General features: G+C 44.7%; 1 protein-coding gene across 1 annotated transcript in view; it reads left to right on the top strand.

Annotated features, from left to right (window-relative positions):
* The window catches only part of INTS4 (integrator complex subunit 4), a 337269-nt gene that overhangs the window by 62159 nt on the left and 249948 nt on the right, over positions 1 to 25162 (top strand). Inside the window, exons 4-5 of the mRNA XM_069203922.1 lie at positions 9868 to 9974; positions 15663 to 15848. Of these exons, the coding sequence (XP_069060023.1) occupies positions 9868 to 9974; positions 15663 to 15848 (293 nt within the window). The remainder of the gene's footprint in view (positions 1 to 9867; positions 9975 to 15662; positions 15849 to 25162) is intronic.

Raw genomic sequence — 25162 nt, 5'->3', positions numbered from 1 at the left:
GGCCCTGAGCTGCTGGTGTGGTAACTTTGGGGTTGCTCTGAACCCCCAACGGTGGGCTACCTTGGACCCAAACCTGAGACTTGTAAGTGATTTACTTACCTGCTAAAACTAACAATAACTTACCTCCCCCAGGAACTGTGAAAATTGCACTGTGTCCACTTTTAAAACAGCTATTTGTGTTTTATGTGAGAAGTATATATGCTACTGTAATTATTCAAAGTTCCTAAAGTACTTACCTGCAATACCTTTCAAATGAGATATTACATGTAGAATTTGAACCTGTGGTTCTTAAAATAAACTAAGAAAAGATATTTTTCTATAACAAAACCTATTGGCCTGGAATTGTCTCTGAGTGTGTGTACCTCATTTATTGCCTGTGTGTATGTACAACAAATGCTTAACACTACTCCTTTGATAAGCCTACTGCTCGACCACACTGCCACAAAATAGAGCATTAGTATTATCTCTTTTTGCCACTATCTTACCTCTAAGGGGAACCCTTGGACTCTGTGCTTACTATTCCTTACTTTGAAATAGTGCATACAGAGCCAACATCCTACACCCTGTGACCAGGGAAGGTCCCTAGGGACTGCAGCATATGTTGTGCCACCCTAAGGGACCCATCACCTAACACATGCACACTGCCATTGTAGATTGTGTGTGTTGGTGGGGAGAAAAAGGCAAAGTCGACATGGCATCCCCCTCAGGATGCCATGCCCACAAAATACTGCCCTTAGGCATAAGTAAGTCACCCCTCTAGCAGGCCTTACAGCCCTAAGGCAGGGTGCACTATACCACAGGTGAGGGCATAGCTGCATGAGCAATATGCCTCTACAGTGTCTAAGTCTATTCTTAGACATTGTAAGTACAGTGTGGCCATATTAAGTATATGGTCTGGGACTTTGTCAAAAACGAACTCCACAGCTCCATAATGGCTACACTGAATACTGGGAAGTTTGGTACCAAACTTCTCAGAATAATAAACCCACACTGATGGCAGTGTTGGATTTATAAAAACAAAAAAAATGCACACAGAGGGCATCTTAGATGTGCCCCCTGTATTTTACCCAATCCTTCAGTGCAAGACTGACTGGCCTGTTCCAGCCTGCTGCCGAGAGACGAGTTTCTACCCCCCTAAGGGGGGGTGGGGGGGAACTTTGTGCTCTCTGAGGCCAGAAACAAAGCCTGCACTGGGTGGAGATGCTTAACACCACCCCCCGCAGGAACTGTAACACCTAGCAGTGAGCCTCAAAGGCTCAAGCTTCGTGTTACAAGGCCCCAGGGCACTCCAGCTAGTGGAGATACCCGCCCCCTGGACACAGCCCCCACATTTGGAGGCAAGTCCAGGGGAGGTAATGAGAAAATCAAGGAGGAGTCCCCCACCAGTCAGGACAGCCCCTAAGGTGTCCTGAGGTGACCCCTGCCTTTAGAAATCCTCCATCTTGATTTTGGAGCATTCCCCCAATAGGAATAGGGATGTGCCCCCCTCCCCTCAGGGAGGAGGCACAAAGAGGGTGTAGCCACCCTCAAGGACAGGAGCCATTGGCTACTGCCCCCCAGACCTAAGCACACCCCTAACTTTAGTATTTAGGGGCACCCCAGAACCCAGGAAATCAGATTCCTGCAACCTGAAGAAAGAAGAAGGACTGCTGACCTACAAGCCTGCAGAGAAGAAGGAAGACAACAACTGCTTTGGCCCCGCCCTACCGTCCTGTCTCCAACTTCGAAACCCTGCTCCAGCAACGCATCTGACAGGGACCAGCGACATCTGAAGCCTCAGAGGACTGCTCTGGACTAAAGGACCAAGAAACTCCTGTGAATAGCGGCCCTGTTCAAAACCAGCTACTTCTTTGCAACAATGAAGCAACTTTTATAGTCTGCACGTTTCCCGCCGGAAGCGTGAGACTTCACACTCTGCTCTCTGGATCTCGAGCCAGGGGCGTCGGGTGCAAACACCTCAGGGAGGACTCCCCGGCGACTGCGAGCCCGTGAGTAACCAGAGACAACCCTCCTGAGCCCCAACAGTGACGCCTGCAGAGAGAATCCCAATGCTCCCCCTGACCGCGACTGCCTGTAACAAGGGACCCGACGCCTGGAAGCAACACTGCACCGCAGCCCCCAGGACCTGAAGGAACCAGACTTCGATGCAGTAGTGACCCCCAGGCGACCCTCTTCCTAGCCCAGGTGGTGGCTGTCCCGAGAAGCCTCCCTGTGCCTGCCTGCACCACTAGAGTGACCCCCGGGTCCTTCCATTGTTTCCTACCTAAAACCCGACGCCTGCTTTGCACACTGCACCCGGCCGCCCCTGTGCCACTGAGGGTGTGTTTTGTGTGCCTACTTGTGCCCCCCCACCCCCTCCAATGCTCTAGGAAACCCCCCTGGTCCGCCCTCAAGGACGCAGGTAATTACCTGCTGGCAGACTGGAACCAGAGCACCCCTGTTCTCCATAGGCGCCTCTGTGTTTTGGGCACCACTTTGACCTCTGCACCTGACCGGCCCTGAGCTGCTGGTGTGGTAACTTTGGGGTTGCCTTGAACCCCCAACGGTGGGCTGCCTATGCCCCAGAACTAAGACTTGTAAGTGTTTTACTTACCTCCTAATCTAACCTTTTCTTACCTCCCCCAGGAACTGTTGATTTCTGCAGTGTCCACTTTTTGCCATTTTTACAAAGACTGTATATGATATTGCTTTTATTCAAAGTTCCTAAAGTATCTAAGTGCAGTACCTTACATTTAAAGTGTTTAATGTAAATCTTGAACCTGTGGTTCTTAAAATAAACTAAGAAAATATGTTTTTCAATATAAAAACCTATTGGCCTGGAGTAAGTATTAGAGTGTGTGTTCCTCATTTATTGCCTGTGTGTGTACAACAAATGCTTAACACTACCCTCTGATAAGCCTACTGCTCGACCACACTACCACAAAATAGAGAATTAGCATTATCTAATTTTGCCACTATCTTACCTCTAAGGGGAACCCTTGGACTCTGTGCACACTATTTCTTACTTTGAAATAGTATATGCAGAGCCAACTTCCTACAGGGTGTGTTAGTTTTATAGCCCAAAACACCACAAATAAACATCAACACTCACTTATGATACTGCACATTTGTTAAAAATGGCATTTCTCATGGATACTTCTAACCATATATTCCTTTCTGTTTGAATATTCCCCAGGTGTCAGACTGAATCCACAAACTTTAAAGCAGTCAGCCTGTGTGCTTATAGATGGCGTCATGTGGCTCCGTGCTGTTGGTGTTCTGCTTTGGAAGAGACAAGTAAAAAAGCAGTGAAGGGTCACCCATGTGCTTTGGCATCAGTTTTTTCTTTCTGCACCTTCATAAAGTCTGCTTATAGTACCTGGGGTCGGGGCAGAACTCTAGGGCTTGCGAGGACTGTGCCCAAATGAACCCAAAGGGCATGAAGGATCATGACGCAAAACTTTGTTGCAAAACATAATATGACACTGCATTGTGACCTGTTGAAGTCCAGATGAAGGTCCCGTTTCTGCTGCACATCTTTGCCTTTGTTGAAGTTTTCAGGTAATTCCATAAAATGTATCGGAAGTCAAAGCGGGAATCGGTCCCTTCCCCCTGGCACGCCTTTGGGTCCCAAGGATCCACAGGGGCCTCCAGTCAGACTTCCGCTGGTGGGTGTGCTCTTGGCACTGTTTATGCTCCTTGGCCCCATATGTGGTCATCACGGACTCCGATGCCGACTTCGGTCCTGACGCCATCTCCAACACCAGCAGCCTTGACATCCACTCCAATGACTAGGATGTACAGCCCTTTGTGCTTTCCAACTCTCAGCAGATTCTGGCTCGACTGAGCTCGTGTCTGGCTCCAACGAGCACACAGCTGCTTGGCAGTCCTTCCAACTTTGATCCCTTGCCCTTACCACATGGTCTGACCAAAATTTGCAGTATCTTTTTGGCACTGTCTTAGGCAGGGACATCTATGATTAGCGGGGGCAACTATGTTCCCCAAAATGATGAGGAAAACTAGTATGAAGAACTTCAAGGTGCCAGTGGCCTACATATCTCTCCACATTTTGGCCTTGTGTCGCAACATGGTCTGGCCACAGAGTTAAGTGCCTCCTTTGCAGTTTGTATGTGAAAGGCAGCAGAATTTCTAGACTTACAGCTCCCCTCTATACTAGTGATGCCTAATGAGTTAGCTGGAGTTCTTTCATCAGACCAGGCTCCAACAGAGCCCCTGTTACCATTTAATGAGGCCCTGATGGATACCCTTTTAGGCACTTGGTCAAAAGCATATGCAGGTCCACCTGTTTAATCGCAGGATGCTTGTTGCCACCATCTCACACCAGATGTTCCTGCCTTTCTTACACACCAGAGAGCCTGGTGGTACAGGCTTCTGCATGCACAATAAATCCCAGCAGTTATCCCGTTCCTCCACCTGATTGAGAGTCTAAACAAATATTTGCCTTTGGAAAATATATTTTCTCCTCTACAAGCCTTGCACCGAGGCCAGTGAAAGCCAGCTGTCTTCTAGGCTGCCCCTCTCATGCTCTGTGGGATACAAGGGCATGAGGCCTTCTGGCTGTTCTGGATGACTTTCAGACTTTTCTTTGTCTATTCTAGACAGCTACGATTCTGCTAAGTTTGTCTTTTGCCCTTGCTTGGATACAGCATATTGCTTTGGCTGCAAAATGGGTGCTAGTGTCGCTCTTTGTTGACAAGTCTGGATGAGGTCGACGAGTTTCTCTAGGGATGTTCAGGCATCCTTAGTGGACGTACTGTTTGACTGCTTTCAACTTTTTGGGATTCAGCCTTGAAAATCTCAAGGAGATCGGAGCCACTGCACGTTCCTTGGGCCTCTCTGCTCCCACAAGACAAGTCCACCAGCAACTTGGTCCTCTCCTTGACTACAGTAGAGGTTTTTCATTTCACCAACACTAGACTCCTCCACCACTCCTTTCAACCATTTTGTGGCCGAGGGCGCAGTTCACAGAGACAGTGCTCAGGATAGCAGGGACAAAATGTAGGCTAGTATTCTGCACCTCCAGCGCTGCTTTAGTGTGTCGTTGCTGGCACGCACCCACCCTGTCGGTAGAAAAATCTGATATTTCCTCTAAGGAGGCATACCATCATGTCATTCAACTGTATCTTACACCTTCCCATTTCTCACTACTCCACCTCAGCTTCCACCACCATCAGGGCGACTAATGAAGGACCATCTGCCCATCTTGCAGCAGGAATTGTACACCGTTTTGACAAGGCGGCCATAGAGAGTGTTCTGGGCTAGGAAGTAGGAACTGGGTGCTATTCAAGTTATTTCCTTGCTCCAAAGGAGGAGGGAGGCTTTTGTCCTATCAATACTTTCCTGCAGAAGGACAAATTCAAGATACGTACGCTAGCCAGGTTCTGTCTGCCTTCGGCCCTCGTTACTGGATGGTGGTATTGGACCTGCAGGACGCTTATTTTCATATCCCTTCCGGCAGGCCCAGAGGCACTACCTACAGCTCCTCATTGTGGGCACAGAATTTTCAGTTTGCAGTGCGTCCTTTTGGCCTCACCAGTGTTCTGCAGATGGTGGTGGCAGTGGTCGCAGCACCCCATCAAAGGTTGGGGATACCAGTCTTCCCTGTAGCTTGATGACTGGCTTCCGAAGGTGGGCTCGCCCCAGGCAGTCATCAGACCCCCCAGATGACAGCGAACCTCTTAACATTGTTGGAGGTGCCTATCAGTGTTCCCCAGAAACTGAGAATGGCCGGGTAAGAATGGCTATATGTTGAATGACGAGCTAAGACCAAATTGGAAGTACTAGCGGGAAAAGACAATGATCTTTCTGGTGGATACTGTATCTAACCACATATTTCTCTCCCTCTTCCCTGTTATTTCAACTGCCAACTTTCAAATTGCTAAACGGTTTCCATCTAAAAATGTCCCAATTTAGAGATCTACACACTAGTTATGCCAAACGGTGGATGACCTCTGTGTCTGAGAGTGCAGATAGCTTAGAAAGCAACTGGCATCCGCGTCCATTGGTGGTGCTTAATAGCACTCTGCTAGTCACTTCCATATCAGCGCAGTGCTGCATGATGCCACCTATTTACACACAGAAGTAATGCTTTAAAGTTTCTGGATCCAGTCTGACGCCTCAGGAATATTTACAAGGTAAGGAATATGCAATTCAATAGAGTATCCAGCAGAAAGATTGTTACCATAAGTAACTTGCTGCCCTTATCAAGCATGGTTGTAGCATTAGATGCCATGATATGAAAAATTACAAAAAATCAATGTCAGACCTCTCTGGTTGGGTGCAAGTTTACAAGCACTCTTATGGGCTAGTCTGTTCGAAATCATTAATGCTTCAACCACCGTGTGAATTCATCATATCTGTGCAATTGATTAATTGTACTTTGAAATTTGAAAATGACTAACTATTTGGGAAATTCGATAGAACAATTTTAGTAGTTCAGATTTATAGCAACTTCCAAATATAAGGAACACATATTGATATTTTAACAAACAGGTCTTCACATTATAACTGTCCTGTGGACCAACAGCACGTTCATGCAGGGAGTATTTTTAGCTTTTATTTAGTACTCGCCACTTGCTTGAGTTGTCTTTTGACCATATGGTCTATGCCTAGAGTTACCAGCCAGCCTGTATTTTACCTGCCAGACTGAAATATGAATATGAAGGCCAAACAAAAACAGTAAATCGGATATTTTTCTCCTTTGAGATATAAACTTTAAACATCAAATTGGGAAGACATTACATAAAATATTTGAGCTTTGTATAAATTATTTGTGCATACAACAAACAATGGGGGAAATACAATTTTAAAATGTAATGTTGGGGCTTTTACCTAAAGTTTTATTCAATAAGGTCTTCACACAAACAGATGCCCATTATGTTTTTTCTTAAACACCGCAAGTTAGCATGCATATTTAGCAAGCGTTAACAATGCCTCCAGACATACTTTCAAGCATTACATTTTGGAAACCCCCAGAAACTTTCCCTTAGTAAGAGACATGATAGCATTGATAAAAGACCAGATGGAATGCTTTGTATGCTCTTCTTTTTAACCATTATGTGAAACACCCCATGCATAATCTTCTCTTTTGACGTGGATTGTAGGAATCCAGTAGAAGTGTATCACAACTGGAACTCTTTGCTCATCACTTTCTAGTATCTGATATATGACCCATTAAAGAAGTCCTAGCATTATCCTCATCCTCTTTAGGCACATCAAAAATAAGAAGTAAAGTTGAATAGTTTAAACTCATACACGACAATTGAATAATGTAGCTAATATGGATTATCCGAATGCTCTACTATAAGCCTTCTACCTCAGTACTTTCAACAGAGTAGTACCCCCCAAAAATACTACAGAAACCAAAGATGAAAGCTCCCAACAAAGGTTAGAGCTTAGAACCTGAAACCAGAAAAGGCCAGTGGAATGTTAATAATAAAGAAACGGAGGCTAAGAAAAACCCACAAGCACAGATTTAATAATGGTCACTATGTTATGTTGACAAATGGCAGCCTTGCAAACCCCTGTCTTGAGAAATGTGGCTTGTGAAATTTGAAATGGTTTTCAACAACATCACATCAGGTCTGTTTTGACAAATGTATCTCCTGTCAGAGAGCTGGTTGGCATTGTAGGGGGCCTGTGATATATCCTATAGCTCCATTGTTACCTGCATCGTTGCCCTTCTCATTACCCCAGCACTTTCATGATACTGTAATGTTGTCCCTGTCTTTCTCTCTTGTTTGGTTATTCTCTTTATCTTTCCAGTTTGTCACCCCCTTATCTTTGCTCCCTTTTCTCCATTACTTTTTATATTCTGTGGTCCATCCAATCTCATATTCCCTGTTCTTTGTTATTCCTTTCATGGTTACTAACACTAAAAAGATACTGCAGGGACCTGTTAATTTTGTTTGTATTTTAAATTGCTCCAAACTTGCTTTTCTTCATATGGTTCATGTTTCTATAGTTTTAGGTATTGTAAGAAATGTTTGTGCGTTCTTTTTACCCCTTATAGGTTAAAAATTTGCTGCAGTTCAGCATTATATATGTATTCTGACTAATTGTCAGCTTGACCTTTTCACAAGTTGATTTTCATTCAAATTATACTTGTCAAAGATGTTTTGTCAGAAACAATATACCCTTATGATGATGTAGTCAAGAAGAGAACGCTGAATGAATTGATGAAACTGCTAACTACTTGTGGTAATATTCTGAAAATTCAATAAATTCACTAATCTCAATAACCTAAAAACCATGCCCTTAAATTGTCTGCTCCTTCTGTATGCATCACCATCTCAATAAAAGTCCTTTACCTTGAAAATTTGCTGGCTTTGTGGAAGAATCCAGTCTGATAGGTGAATTTGACAGGTGAATCTTGAAGTGAATCAGTTAATTCTACTCCGCATTCGCTCCTGACTTTACCAAGATTTCGGAATTTACCCCTTCTCCATTATTAGGGGAGCATTCAACATATTACCTTGTGTGGGTCTTAAGAAGAGTAGAAATTAAACAAATATTCTTTTAAAAAAATAAATAAAAAAAAAGGTTTTTCTGAAAATGGGGGGCATATTGTAGGGAGCTGAGATCTTCAGGGAGTGAACAAGACAGAATGGAGCCCTACCTGAAAATGATGTGACTGAGGCAGATGAGAATTTGTCCATTTCCAGTCTTTTTAATCTTTATTTCCAGCCTTAAGTTAGGTTTACCACCAAGGATTTTCTTACCTCCTGATGTTGTCAATGGCGAAAAAATGTAAGCGGAATGTTAAAGGTGAAGTGCCTTGAAAATATAATTAAGACTGCTTTGAAGTAATTTCGAGGTTCTTTTGGAAGCCACTTTAGTTCTTTCACTATGGGCCTATGCGATCAAACTTTTTTTACCTATAGTAATTTTTAGCTGAATGTAATACGTGTTTTGTAACTATAATTAATGGAGCATTCTTGTAGTCCATGTAAGGGGTCACTAAGGATTGTACTGCTGAAGAGAAATAATTAGGATTTAGGAACAGTTACATTTTTATTTTATGGATTACATTGTGACTAGAGGTTTTTAGAGTTTGATGTGAGTGCTCATAGACAAATATTGACATATCCAGAAACCCACAGATTTTACTGCAAGTGAGAATTTTGGGTAAATCCATCAATGTTGAATTCTGAGACCCATTTCTTTTATCTTTTCTCAATCAAGTCTAAGAAAGATTGACCGCTTCAAATTCTGAATGTTTTAGGCAGATATTCAATTTGAAAACCTCTTCAATTGAGTTAAATGACCGATCACTAGTTTTCCCGTCCAAGTGAGCAAATTAAATGCAAAATGCTTTGCATCACCCATCTGACCTTCTATGTAGGAGTTATAAAGTTTGTCAGCGATTTAAATTTATTTAAAGTATTCTCTCTAGACCGTTAAGATCATCAGATGCCTTGTTACTCTAGGTTCAAAGAACAAGAATTACATTTTGTTTAGTATTCCAAGGATGAAGCCTTTAACATAAGTGCATTGTGTGCTTTCTTTGTCGCATGTACAAGATCTGTTTGAACCTGTACATCTGCTCCGCCCCTTGTATTGCACCCTGGATTCTGTAAACCCATTTTGTGGACCCTATTTGTTTCTTTGTATGGCACTTAATGTTCACATTTCCTTTGCTACCCTAGAAAACTACTCAGTGTTATAAAAATCACCAAAGAAAACAATTATTTATTTTAATGTTTGGACCAGATGTTTTATCTGGTGGTTTCAGTGCTTGGCTTGGGAACAGAGGCAACAGATTTAGCAATACCCCAATGGTTGGCAATACATTAATGCCTTGTGAAAATGAACTATTTGTATGAAGACAGCAGTTTTCCGATTTATATTATTTTTTATTTTTTGCAGAGTCCCATCAAGTTCTTGCTCAGCTTCTTGATACCCTCTTAGTGATTGGAAACAAACTTCCAGAAAATCTGTCTCTCAGAATGCGTTTGGTTGATGAAGCCTGCAAGGTAAAGCAATTGAAAACAATTCTCAGTTGGTGTATTTTCTTTCACAACAAAGAATGTTTTTAAGTTTGCCTTCATTTTATAATGTGCATCTCATTTGTTCAGTGCATTGTGACATTGGTGTTGCACTGTCCATCATGGAGAATGTGGCTGTGTATTAAATTTGGTGTCTGAAATGGGCAGCCCTACACTCTACAATTTGCTCCCTTTGGACTTTATTACAGCGTTAATATTTATATTTGTTTCAACTCAATCTGCCTTTAGGTCTCTTTGTATTATCTCGCACACATCATGTTTTTCCATCTTTGCCTGGCCATCTGCGATTAGAAGGTGAAGTCACCAGAGTCCATTGAATTAAATTGTACTATTTAACCCCTTCAAATGTGGATAAAGAATAACTGGCTTTAACTGGATTCTTCAAGGTAGAGGTTCAGAAGATTCTGCCATTTCTCACTTTTTACTCTGGGTGTTCTTCCGAACCGTCCCAAAAAAAAAAAAAAGTTTGCAATCATCACAGAATCCAACTTTTTCCAGATTCTATCAAGATCTGTACCATCAGGTGATCATATTTTATTTGTTCTTCTCAGTATTATGACCTGTTACTGTTGCCCAAATTGATTCTCTCTGCCCTGTAGGCATTTTTTACTTTATCAACTACTTAAGTGGGATCTACTCTGGTCTCCCTGCCAAATAGACTGAGAGCCAAGCTTCAACAAGTCCAAATAATGACTCCCACATGTTCACAGGCCATGGTCCCCTATCTTCCCTAAATTACTTGCCTCCCAGTACTGTCCAACAAATAAAAGGTGAACTTAAACATTGTGTGTCTCATGCGCATGCTGTACACCTTCAAGATTTCGACTACCTCAAGAAAATAAGGGTTCCTTATCTTCAGGGCAAATGCATTAACTTAAAATTGAGTCCTTTCCTATCTGGCAAGGCTCAAGAATTTTAGAAGTGGAACCCTTCAAGCTCAAGGCTCCACCTTATGTCATTCCTTTATTTTCCCTTCCAAAGAAAGAAGGTTTAGGAAATAAAGGAAAGCCCACTTTTTGCAACAGGCTTTTAACCTAAATCCAAGTGGTTCACTTCTCCAGATTCTGCTTGTGAATGCTTGTTGGAAAGGTACTTTACTGGTAGACATCCTTCTTCCTGCCCACTACGTAACTCTACAACTCTCAAAACGCTATAACGTTTCCCTTCAGCAATGTTAAGTGCTATATAAGGACAAAAACATTCAAAAATAATATAATTCACTTCAAAATATGCTTGATATTCCGAATTTCTGTTGTCCATATCTCAAGATCAGCTGTCTGGTACAATCGCTGATGCTCATCCCTCTTGCGCCAATTCACTTAAAAGCTAAAAAAGCTACTTTGAATAGTGCAGCCTACTGGTATTTGCAGCATTGTGTGCCTAGCGTTGTTCAAATCCAAACCGTTTTCCCCCTCATTTAAAATAACCCATGTTTGTGAGAGTTCTGTAATTAGAACGTATCAAACGTTTCACCGTTTAAATGAGGTTACTGTAAAGCGACTAGTGAAAAAGAAGTCTCCTTTGAGTTCAGATGGACACTTGGGGGTGTGGGTAAACATTCCTAATATACTTCACCATCTAAATCTCTTTCTGGGTTAAGTGAAAGATCTGAAAGAGCTGTACATATCTGCAGATTTTATATCAGGACTTGCAAATAATGAGCCATAGAGAAGGGCATGAGACAGACTTGCTATCTGCCTTTTACAGTGTCTGTAGCTGCATCTTTGTCTGGAAGGCATAACTGAAGTAAAGCTTAGAGTATGGATCGGCAGTTAAACATAGCTGTACCTGTACCTGTACCTTTGCCTTGATGGTATAGTTCTAACTCTTATCTAGGCAACAAATGTTTATCGGTAGCAGTGATTTCATGACATACCTGCCCTTATGCCGCTATGATCTACTTGCAGCTGTCTCTAGGCAGTGTACCTTAATTTGCTCTTGTCTCCTAGAAATCCTAGTGCAGATGTCACAGTTTCCTAACACTTGATATTTAAATTAATTGTCATGCAACAAGCTGTCACAAAAAGTTAATTTTTGACTTGTAAATGTAGTACCTATTTTAAAAGCGGCAGAGCTGTTACTTTGTCCATCCAAATCAAGAATTATGATGGACTGAGACTCACCTTTTGCTATATACATTTCTATACCCCTTTCTTGCTGAGATGCTTTGCGGGTTGTTTTCCCTGCTGGCTCATACTCTATATAGTCGCAAGCCCTGGAACATCATTATGCAAGTCCCTCAGAGAAAGGCCACACATCTCTATAGCTCCTAGACCTTTTCAACTTTCTTTGGACCTTCTGCCACCATACACCAGTCCACAATTCAGCCCCGAGTACTGCTCCTTCACCCCACAACTGAACAATATCCCTTCAAGCTGCCATTAGGGCTATATTAGAAAAAAGGTACTTCTATTTAGAGATGGCCATGTCCCTTCAGAACCTCAACACTGCCAGGTGTATCAGTGTTTAGGGTACATAGGTTTTGAAGGAATGATTATCACAGTGCACAAATGGGCGCCCAAGTGAGACAGACAATGCTTTTTTTTTTTTTAGATACTCTGCCTGCTTTTTCCTCCTACAGTTAATACCCTAAGTAACAATGAAGGAGGTCTAATTAGAGTCATTTCTGTAATGCTGGACTCCTGAGTCGTAGTTAAGCGACTTGGTCTCAGCAGGCAGCAGGACCAATCACAGCTGCTATGCACTGCTTTTTAGAAGAATATGAACTGCCCAGTGGGATGAAAGGAGCTAGCCCCTGATTAAGATCACAAAGCGAAGGCCTAGCTGAATGCTGACTATCTGGAGTGAGTGAGCCACCCAGGAGATATGAACTTTTTGCAGCTATACTTGACTGAATGTCTCAAGAAACAAGTGGCTTACTAGTGTTACTGGACTTGGAAGTATGTTTAAGGCTGCAAGCGTAGTGAGCAGAATATTTTGGGGGACATGCCTGGTACCATGTTGGTTGCTATGAGAGCACTATCTCCCAGTGCATTTGCAGGAGTACCCAAATCTTTAGCTTCACCTTAGTACTTGGTTTGAAGTCATGCATCTAGTTGCTCAGATTTCATAATTATTTAAACAGTTCTTTTAGCTCCACCCTTTTCTAAGTTTCTGAGTTACCCTTATTTAAATTCTGGTCAGCTACTGACTCAAATTCCCAGGTGATAGTCGTTGTTGGTCAACCATTCAGTGAGGATTCAGTGGTTGCCCTCTACAGTTTCAAGATATGAACAGCTGAAATTTGGTATCTCCAGTGATCATTTCTGTTTGTGTTGACTCCCCATTCCTTAAATTAGGCCCAGTTGAAGTCCTAGCTGGTAACTTACTCTGACTGCACTTAGTGTGCTGGAACCTACTGACTGTGACCCTCGGGCACCCCCTTCTAACTTTGCACCTACACTGTGTGAAATCTTGTCATAGGAGCCCTGATCTATCTTTATAATAGTGTGAGACTCATTTTCAAGCTAGGATGTTTGGATTTTGTGGAACTACTAGTTTATGGACATTTTTTGGGAAACTATGGCACACAGAATCATATCCACCCAGTTGTCATAACTTGCATCCTGGTTTCAAGCGCTGTAGGCGCACATATCCTATCCATTGTCTGGCTGCTGTGCCTCAATGCCTGGCTAATAATACACAAGTGGTAGCAAAAACGAGTAATTACCAAAGCTGCCAAAAATACCCCGTCCTTCCCACAAATAAGCCTCCCACAGGAACCCAAGTTGTAGGGCTAGCATGTAGTTGGGCAATGCTGTCAATCGTTTGTAGTTGTATCTTGGTCCCAGAAATAGAACACGCCTTCTGTTTTTTTTGCTACTTTTTTCTGCCCTGTTTATAGAAGCCTACAAATGGAGACCTGAGTCCTCTAGATGTAATTGCTCTGGCTGAACAATGGGTTTGTGTGTCATTTACTGTGCCACGTTGTATCTGAGTTTCTTATCCATTCACCTCTCCCAGAGTAGGCCTTGTCTGCTCCACGGAGTAGAGAGTAAAGTGCCTAAAGAATTCACTGGTTATCATGGTTCTGAGACACAAGTAGTAAAATTGAAAGGCCTTACTATCTTCTTTCTATATATTCTGATTTATTTTAATTTTGAGGCTCTGTTTTGTGTATCTTGTTTACTGTCTGGGTCCTAGAAGAGGTGTGTACTGAAATGAGTGACTCCGAGATTTTCATCTGATACCTGAAAGGTGATTGAAAGCAGTTCTCTTAAGCAAAACTCTAAGTTAAAACTTGAATATTGAATGTTTTAGCTATTCCTATGATATTGTCCCGACAATTGGCTTGATTTTCTGAAGGGGGCATTTTGAAAGCATTGCATTATAATGCTTGTCGGGAGACATAGGTTATGCATTCTTGTTTGTTTCTGTAGTGCGCTGACCACCAGCGGCAGGACGGTGTGACTTGTTCAAAGGCTTTCTAAGATTTTGCAGGTGACTAGTTTCATAGTGCATGACGAATCCTAATTAGCCAGTTGTCTGAAGGTGTAAGTTGTAGTTTCCCTGTGGGACACACTGTCCAGTGACAATTAATCACATAAACAGCCTCCAGGCATATCAAAAGTTAGACTTTTCCAAGAGATCTGCTCAGGGCCTTGATATAGCTACTAGAGATATCAACATCAAATGATGTCACCCATCAGAAAGAGGACATTTAGAAACCTGCTTAGGGGTAATGCAGAGTCAGGCGACAAAAGGTATCTTGATGTCTGTTGATACCCCAGCAGCAAGAACTTTCATGTCTGTGCTGATATTGTTGAGAAGCCACCATTAGTGGTCCGAAATGGTTGCCAGAGTAAAATTGGTCTATCAGATGACCCTCTGGTTCTCTGAGCCTGCTTCTAGTGCTTTAAGGCAAAGTCCTCAATGTCAGCGCATTTGGGGACTTTCGGCAGAGTGCCTTCTTTTGTAGTTTTTCCCACTAAGCATTGTTCCCGCACAGCCATGTTTTGCTTTCATTTAGCTCACTATATGGAATTTTGTTGAAATGGGGGCACAAGTTCATACTGTGGTTTTTTGATAGACAAAAGAGTTTTCAGTCTGACCTGCAGTTTTGCTTCCACAATTGTAACACACTTTAAACAGCAAGTTTAGGAAAGGAGTATTTTAGAGCGAAGGGGAACAGAGCCTTCCCGGGTATTACTGGAATCCGGTAAAACAGTCACTGCAGTGGGAAATACTTTACAATCATCTTCTGGTAAGTAGACAACAGAACCAAAGTAAAGGCAATAGAACTGGGGTTGCGGCTTGCGTTGGTGCTAGACCTTTAAGGCCTTATGTGTGATTGATGTTGCTTTCTGTGTGAGGCCTTGTATGCATTGTTTCTGGAATAAAGGCATGCAGCACAAAATTATTTTAACTTTTGATCCTCTTATTTGAAGATTGAAATGTGGGAGCTGCTTGCTTCTACAAAGTGATGGATTGGGATCTTTTATTTCTGTTTCCCATTGAAAAGTAGAAAGATTTATTTTCATACCGTTGGAAAGTAAGCAATGGGTTTGCCATTTTCCATATAACCAGAGAAAAGCTCAGAGATCTTTTAGTTTTCCTTGTGTATTTTACATTTCAGAATTTGTGGCATATTTTGCTGGATTTAGTTGTGGACTGAATAACCCTCACTGTGTACCATTTACCTCTTATTTGTTACAGTACTTAACGGATACATCACATGGGGTCAGGAACAAATGCCTTCAGTTAATTGGCTGTCTGGGTTCTGTGGACAAAAGTGTTACTAAGGAACCTGAAGGTCTGGCTGCCAAGGACGTGCAAAAGATAATAGGGGATTACTTTGCAGATCAGGACCCCCGTGTCAGGACAGCAGCTATAAAGGCCATGGTATGTAACACACTGCTGATGACTATGAACACTTGTTTTGTCATATAAACAGTGATTTACCAGTGAGGTTAAATGTAACCTCATCCAGAATCCAAATGTCTGCTTCAAAAGGATAGTCATACGTTTCCTTCTGTCTGAGTCAGCCAGGAGACATCACACCTTAATCTCCTGTGTTCAGCTGTTACTTTTTAGTGAAACTGTAGCTTGTCCATACTAGGCGAGTGCCGAGCTCCAACTTTCAACACCTGTTAAAAGTACAGAGCTACTGGCCTGAAAGAAAGGGTGAGAAGGCATTCTCTGTCCTCACACTGTCACTATAGCATTCTCTCCCTCCTCCTCTGCAGGCTCTGATCAGATTCTGGAACAAACTTAACAGTCCTGTTACTCTTGGCAAAGTCTCCTTAGTTCCCCAGTTTCTGCACCAGAAAACCGCAGTAACGTAGCGTGATATAGAGAGGTAGTACCTAGCTTGTTACCTCACCAATTTACTTCACTAACTTCTGCTTATTTCCACTAATATCACAATATCAATTTTCTTGTTCTTCTTTGCATTGAAACCGTTTTATTCTGTGTAACATGAATATTTACTTTGGCATAAGCTTCTTGAATACTTTTGTTATCCTTGTATTAAATCAGTCTTATGTGGCTGGAGTGAATATAAATACATGCTTTATGATTATGCAGTTACACTCCCTATGGTCACCTCCATGCCACAGTCTCATTTGCAGCTCTTTGTGGAACTGTTTGATGATGTAGTCAATGCAGGGATAGCACCTGTTCTTGGGTCAACATTCACAGCAACTGTACCTTTTATCCTGCTCTGCTAGGCATCAAAGGTTTGATTTGGATTATGCTGTCACATATAATCCTTTGATTTATGAAGAAAGTGGTGAATCACTTGACAATTACTTCTGCTTCAGAGATATTTTGATAATTCAGCCATGTGTTCCTGAATTGAGGTAAAATCCTCCAGTGAGGAATAAAAACGTTCTCCACAAATCAGAAGTTTTTTTTTGCCACCCGACTAATATTCAAGCATAAAGTATTGACCATAATATAGGGCACATTATTAAAACAACCCTGATAAGGTGATGTGTTGAAAGGACAAAATTAAGTAACATACATAGCGAGTAGGTTCTGCTGTGTTTATCAGAAGTGTTGCTTTCATTTATTATCATTACATTATGATATTGCTTGGCCCTTGCCTATCACCTATGAAGCATTGATGTATTTAGATGTTGGAATTCCATTCACTTTAACCTGCCCGAGCCCCTCCAACTCAGCCTAGGAATCCCCACCGTTGCCACGACGCCATAGGAAAGAGTGGCGGTGTGCAGGACTTCAGCCACACTTCATGCCAAGCAGATTTGGATGTGCAATACCACCAAGCAACAAGCATTTGCAATGCACAAGGGTCTCGCATTTGCCTGAGTTACAGCTATTACAAGTTGTAAACTCCCAACCAGATTTTTCTTGCCAAGTTGAAAGAAAAAAACAGCGCAATCGCGCTGCTACAGTTCACTCGTAATGAAACCTATCGGCAAAAGTGCAATTATGTAAGTAACCGGCAAAAGTGCAATCAACTAAGTAACATGGTCGATATTATGCAAAGCCGACCTCCACTTCTTTCTTGGCAGATTGCCGTGAAAAGTGGGTGAAACCTTGCCTTTTCTCCCAATTTAGCTTCTGTTACCAGGTGGACCCGACTGGACAGGACCCTCCGTCGTTGCTGGCACAGGACCACAGAGAAAACATGCCACCCCCACTCCTCGACCCCTGTTGCTGGACACAAAGATGGGCAACCTGCATTGCCTCTATACGTTTTGGGGTTACTGCACATGGGCATGGGACCACTGCAGATATGTACATGTCACAGTAATTTTTTTAAATTACTGTGACATGCATATGTCGGGGACACAGGTGGGCCAGACACGGTTGGGAACACACTGGTACACAACAGATATCAAACACATACACAACAGTCATTATGGAGTCAGTATTCATAGATAAATGAATGCTGGCACCAAAATGACTGAACTTCCACAATTGTAAACTATGCTGATGTGTGCACATTGCAATGTACCTGTCATGTTAGGCTTGAGTTGTGTGTGTGAGTCAGTATATGTGTTTGATGCAATTGACTGGGTGATGTGGAGGGCGATGTAGTGGGTTGGGGGCGATGTAGTGGGTGAAGTGGTTGTGTCAGTATGTGTTCCACTTGCATATGACGTGGATGTTGTGGTGTTGCATGCAGAACTCAGGTGCATGTTGTGTGGCGGTCGCTGTTGTGATGTGTGTAGTTGTGCATGTGTTTGCGTAGATGTGTGTCGGTTTGTGCTGGGTGCAGTGTCACGTGTGTATGTATGTTGTATGATGGGTGTATGTGTGTATGCGGCATGTAGCTGTTGTGGTGTAATGGCAATGGATAATGGTGGATTGTATCGTGTGTGATGCAGGAGAACGCATAGTGTGTGCAAACCACCAGCACTACATTGCCTGTCAAACTGTAGCATCAAAATACCACTGGCAGGAACCCGCTTGATTGACGGGCAGGAAGAGCATTCCATTGTGGCTGTAATACATCTAAATAAGGCAGGCTGAAGACCGCCAGGGTGACTGTCTTTTCAGGCCCGGGTCCGACTTATCTTAGCGGTGGGACAGCCAACATCTAAGTCCGGGCCTAAGTTAGCTTGCTGGCTCAGAAGGTAAGATGGAAATTATAAGGCAAACAGAAAACATGAAATAAATTGGCTTGTTCAAAGACCGGCTTTATATTTGCTTAAGTGTGACTAGTCATATTTGGGGCCTACATGTTCAAACAGACCAGAACCATGCGTCTAAAGACTTCTTATTGATAATTTCATGACAACTCTCATGAAGTTTGTTCATTGCTTCTTCCTCGAGCTATTTATACTTAATTGTTGGTAACAGTGCCTTGAAAACTGGGAACCTTTGCAGTTTTCCCCTGTTCAAATTTTTTACTTTTTTCACTCCTGTGCTTCTTCTGCCTCATTTCAACCCCCTTTGCAAATTTAATTAGGGCATCAACTCCCGCTTGCACCCTAATTGGGATTACAGCTCATGCACAATTTGAGCATCCCATGGGTTTTTGGCAATAAACTTTCTCACCTGGTGCAACAATTGAGTTTGTACACCTCGAAATAGGGGGAGCACATGCAGGTGGTCTGTTGTCTCCCATTCTAATGTCCTAAATTCAAAATACCGTTCAAATTGCAAGTCAATGAATGTTTTAAGAAATTGTTTTCTTTTTTGGGGCAAGTGACTACCCACCTCAAGGAATAATCACAACCCTTGTCAGAGTGAACCCTCAATGTCACTAAATTAACGGGATCTTAACCCCCTGGTAGCTATGCCACAGAGCAGACCTGGTCTAACTGAGGGTAATGTGTAAAGTATTTATGCAGTACCAAAACAGTAATAAGGTCAAAACGCAAAACTCCCAAGCAGAATTAGAAAAATAGAGGAACATTTAATAAACAAAATGATTTCAACGTGACTAAAACTATATAAGCAGAACCAGAAATATGAATTGTTCTACATTTAAGTAGAAATTGTGCCAAAAAGCACAAAGTGCCAGTGATAGTCTATGATCACTGTAGAATGAGGCCTTGGCACAATTTGAGGCAGACCACAATAGAATGTGGGTCGGGTACACCAACCAGGTTCATCTTGGTTTTAGATTTAACCTTCCGGCTTAGGCCCTCATTACAACCCTGGCGGTCGGTGACAAAGCGGCGGTAATGTCGCCTACAGGCCGTGGAGAAAAAAAAAAGAATTATGACCACGGCGGAAACCACCCACACAGACAGCCACTATAACACACCGACCGTCACGGCGGTAGCAACAAGCACCGCAGCGGTAACTGCCAACAGCCAGGCGGAAGACAATGTACCGCCCACGGTAACATGACACACCTCTCCACCACCTTTTCCGGGGCGGTACCAACAACATCAAAAGCACAGTGGAAACAGTACACAGAGGGCACAGGACTCACCTCTGGAGACTCAAGGATGAACCACAATGCCATGGAGCCCGAGTTGCACATCTTCCCCAAGCTGCTTTACCTCTTCATGCATTATGAACATCAATGTCGGCGAAGATGACCACAGTGAGTACTGCCGCCTAGCACGCAAGGGAGGGGGGAGGAAAAAGAGTGACACACACACGCAACACCCCCAACACCAGACACACAAACAGATGCAATAACATCACATATCTACCCTGTACCCCTCAGGAATAATGCAAGGACAACGGAATTGATTAAAGTAAGTGTAATAAGATAAATAAGTAGAAATACGTGCTTCAGAATCAAAAACAGTATATACATATATACAAATGGAGGGACACTTCCCAGTCCTCATTGTCTGTGTCCATGGAGGCAGGACTACACACTGCCCGCTGGCGGTGACGGCTGCTCATTAGTGGCAGTGGCAGTGCTGGTGTCGGGGATGCCAGTGGTGAGTGGAGGCTCCAGCCCTTCCCCTGCAGCCTCGGACGGCTGCCCACTGGGGCTGCTGCTGCTGGTGGCGGTGCAGGCAGTGGTGGGAGGAGGCTCCAGCCCTTCCCCTGCAGCCTCGGGCAGCTGTCCACTAGGGCTGCTGCTGCTGGTGGCGGTGCTGGTGGCAGTGCAGGCAGTGGTGGTGGGGGATGCTCCAGCCCTTCCCCTGCAGCCTCTGACTGCTAAACCGCCATGGTTGGTGGTGGGGGCTCAGAATCAGTCCAAGCACCAGGCCTCCTGTCCTTCCTGTCTGGAGGTGCAGTCCCCTTGCCCTTCCCCTTGGCAGCTTGTGGTGCCTCCCTGCCCTTCCCCTTGGCAGCTGGTGGTGCCTCTTGCCCTTCCCCTTGGCAGCTGGTGGTGACTCCTTGCACTTCCCCTTGGCAGCCGGTGGTGCCTCCTTGCCCTTCCCTGTGGCAGCTGGTATAGGCACACTTTCAGTGCTGATGGCTGGTTCCCTGGAGCCTCTCCCACCTGCAGTAGCTGCCGACACTACTGTGGCCGTGGACTGGGTAGCTGAGGTGCTCGTCTGGGTTCTGACCACCCTGCCAGACGTGAAGGATGGGGGGGGGGGGTGGTATGGAAGAGGTCAACTGTGGAGAGGAAAAATTTCTCAGGGTGCACTGAGGCGGGAAGAGGGAGAAGGTTTGGGAGTGTAGGAAGAGGAAGTAGTTGTAGGAGGTGTCTGTCTGCTGTGTTTGGGTGCAGGTGCATGTGCTGGATGTTGTTGTGAAGTGGATGGCTGTTGGGTGTCTGAGTGCTTGCGTTTGTGTACTTTGGGAGGAGGGGGCACAGAGACAGTGGGATAGGACACATGTGACGTGTGCATGGATGTGGGGGTGGTGACTGCTAGTGAGGGGTGTGTAGTGCAAGGCGTGATGGTGATGGAGGTAGTGGATGAGACTGTAGTGCATGCAGGTGTGAGTGAAGACGCTACTGGGAGGGTGGTGGAGGAGGAGGGGGACACAGTGGAGGCAGTGGATGTTGGTATGTCTGCATCTGGATGGCGTTTGTGTGAGTGCCTGTGGGATGATGGGTGGTACTTGTGTTTGCCTGAGCCACTCCTATGTGTTGTCTTGGGGGCATGCTGATCTGAATGTGTGTTTGGGATAGGTTGGGGTTGAGGCGAATGGGACAGGGTAGAAGAAGTTGAAGGTGGGAGGCTAGAAACAGGGACAATGGCTGCCATCAGGGAGGAGGCCAGAGCCTGGATTGATCTCTGTTAGGCTGCCATGCCAGAGTGAATGCCCTCCTAGAATGCATTTGTTTGTTGCAAATGGGCTGCCAGCCCCTGGATGGCATTCAATATGGTTGACTGCCCAACAGGGATAGATCGCAGGAGGTCAATAGCCTCCTCACTCAGGGCAGCAGGGCTAACTGGGGCAGGGCCTGAGGTGCGTGGGGCGAAGGACATGCCCACCCTCCTGGGTGAACGGGCATCACACTGAGGGGCTGCTGGGAGGGCAGTGCTGGTACAGGGGGTGGCGGCTCTACCTGTAGTTGGGGTGGGCACAGAGGTGTCCGCCACCACCAGGGAGCTTCCATCGGAGGAGGTATCTCTGTCGGAACTGGCCCCTCCACTCTCCGCCGTGGTGCTCCCCTCGCCCTCTGTCCCACTGTTGCCCTCACCGTCTGTGGATTCAGCCTCCTGGGCCCTGTGGGATGCAGCTCCATCCGTGGCTGGTGCCTCTGCTCCTCTGCCAGATGATGCTAATGCACATTAGGACAGGGTGACAAAACAAAAAGAAAAAAGGGGGGGGGGGGGAAACAGAGGATAGACAAAGGATACACTTGGCCAATGGCAGCAACAACACCACCGTTGAGAGACACACACACCCACACCCACACCCCCACCCCCACCACCACACATTGCTATTCACCAGGCCATGGACAGGAATACCTAATGCCAATAGCAGCATACCTGACACCCACAGACCCCTGCTCAATAGTGGATGCCTACTAGCTTGGTAGGAGGTGGTGGTCATCGGCCCCTGCCCTGCAATGTTCGGCCTGGCCTAGGGGCGCCCACATCCCCCACCTGGAGACCACCCCACCATGCGCAAGTAGTATATTTGGAAACTGTACTCACCCGCTTGTGGCTGCTGTGATGCCCTCAAGTGCCCATCTAGCTCTGGATAAGCCACAGCCAGTAAGCGGGCCGTCAGGGTTCGACGGGCACCCCTTCCTCGTTGGGAGGCCATCCCCAACTGGGCCTCCGCCGTCTTCCTTGCCCAGCGTCTCAGGTCCTCCCACCGTTAGCAACAGTGGGTGCGCCACCTGCCGTAGATACCCAGGGTCCGCACGTCATTGGCACACCATATACCCTTTTTCTGATGGGTGCTGACCTGCAGGAAAAGAAACATAGTGCCAGGCCCTCCGGATGCAGTATTGCCAAGACTTGCTCCTCCCATGTTGTTAGTTGTGGGGGAGGAGGCGGGGGTCCACCGCCAGTCCTCTGTACAGCTATCTGATGTCTTGCTACCACAGAACGTACCTTCTCCCGTAGGTCGTTCCACTTTTTCCTGATGTCATACCTTGTTCTGGGGTGCTCTCCCACGGCGTTGACCCGGTCCACGATTCTCCGCCATAGCTCCCTCTTCCTAGCAATGGATGTCTGCTGCACCTGTGATCCGAATAGCTGTGGCTTTACCCGGATGATTTCCTCCACCATGACTCTTCGCTCCTCCTCAGAGAACCTGGGGTGGCTTTGTGGTGCAATGGGTGTGGTTTGTGTGTGAGGGTATGTAGGGTGATGTGTTGGGGTGTGTGCTGTAAGGTGCGTGGATGGTGTATGGGTGATGGTGTTCTGTAGCTCTGGTTCTGTGGGTGCTCTTGGTGTCTCTCTCTATCGCTCTCTGTTAATGTTTTTGAGTCGTAAAGGGTTGTGAGTAGTGTGTGTGTTTTTATTGGTGTGGGTGTGGTGTGTGTAGTTAGAATTGTCCAATGTAGTGTTTTGTATGTGTGTGTGTATTTTGAGCGTGCCGGTATGTACCGCCAGTGGTTTACCTCGGTTGAATGTCCGCTGCGGTGATTCGTAGGTCATAATGTTGTGGGCGTAGTTCTGTTGGCGTAACTGTGTGGGGTTTGGGTCCACCAGTTTATCACTGACCTTTGGGCTGGCGGACGTGTGTGTGTGTGTGGCTGTGTAGTGACTGATTGCTATGTGTGGGTCATAATATGGGTAGCGGAAAAACGCTGCAGCGGCATTATGTTGGCAGCAGTTGGCATGGCGGTAAGCGGAACTTACCGCCAATGCCATAATGAGGGCCTCAGTCTTTTATGTCCCAACCATGCACACCAGACCCTCAGGCGGACACTTACAGACTTACAGGGTGATAGGCAGAGGCCAACAGCAGGGTCCAGTCCAGAATCAGTTGTCACTGACCAGCTGGCACTTCCAGGAATGGACCTTTTGCAGCTGGTTGTTTACCTGTAACCCCACAGGAGGTCTCCCAACAGATTCTTGGGCTTCTCTTCTTTGTCTTGGGTAGGTAGGTTGCAGTAGGGAGGTCCGGTGCTTTAGGGCTCCTCTCAGGTTAGACAGCAGATCCAGCCCTCTTCTGATCTTCTGCAGGTCCAGAAAGTGTTCTAAATAGGGTGTCTGGGGATGCAAGATTTATGCCTGTGACCAACTACTGGGTGGCAGTGACTTCTTGCCCCTCCCTAACCAAGGGGGTAAAACTTCCCTATGGCTAGCCCTACCCACTTTCATAGCATTTCTGTACCATGTCTGGGCATACCCAAGGTGGTGGAAGTCTTCGGCCACACTTTGGCTCCGAGGGCTGGGTATAGATGTTAGGAGTGGACTGTGGACTGTAGTAATTTTAGGTTTCTCCCTTATCCCAAAAAAAAACAATTTGAGGTAACGCCTCACTAATTTAATTCTACTGTATCCACAAAAATCCTAGAGACAGAAGAACAAAAGCAGCCACAGAGGTGATCCACAAGAAGTGTCTTGGCATCCTTTTTTCTCCCTTTCAAGCATGTCCCAAATGTTACATGTATTTCAACAGACCTGTCAAGCAGAATGTAACTCTTCTGTGTCAAAAAAGATGACCACAACCCCCCCTTGCATATTCTCTGGAGTTCAGAGGAGTTGTAGGAAGTTGGCTCTGTATGCACTATTTCAAAGTAAGGAATAGTATGCACAGAGTCCGAGGGTTCCCCTTAGAGGTTACGATAGTGGCAAAAAGAGATAATACTAATGCTCTATTTTGTGGTAGTGTGGTCGAGCAGTAGGCTTATCAAAGGAGTAGTGTTAAGCATTTGTTGTACATACACACAGGCAATAAATGAGGAACACACACTCAGAGACAAATCCAGCCAATAGGTTTTGTTATAGAAAAATATATTTTCTTAGTTTATTTTAAGAACCACAGGTTCAAATTTTACATGTCATATCTCATTTGAAAGGTATTGCAGGTAAGTACTTTAGGAACTTTGAATCATTTCATTAGCATGTATACTTCTCTTCCAGGGGATCCTCATCAAAGTCATAAACATTGAATATTCCTGCCCTTGTGCGGGGACCCCGGAGCATATATAAAATATATACACATTATACATGTGTAACAAACAGTCATGCAGGCTATCATGTTAAAAACAGGCTAAAATGCTTTATTTCTATGAAGTTTTTTTTTTTTTTTTTTTTTTAAATACTATAATAGAGCATAAATAAGTAGCCAAGCTCCTAAAACTAGGCTTGGGGAAGTAAGCAGTAGCAAACTCTAGTGAAAAAATAGAGAAAACTGCATTGAAAAACAATGAAGCATTCTTAGCCAATAGGCTGCATGTAGGT

Source organism: Pleurodeles waltl, chromosome 8 (genome assembly GCF_031143425.1).
Source record: "Pleurodeles waltl isolate 20211129_DDA chromosome 8, aPleWal1.hap1.20221129, whole genome shotgun sequence".
NCBI lineage: Eukaryota > Metazoa > Chordata > Amphibia > Caudata > Salamandridae > Pleurodeles > Pleurodeles waltl.
The sequence above is the reverse complement of the archived record's forward strand: the minus strand, read 5'-3'. Positions and strand labels throughout refer to the sequence as shown.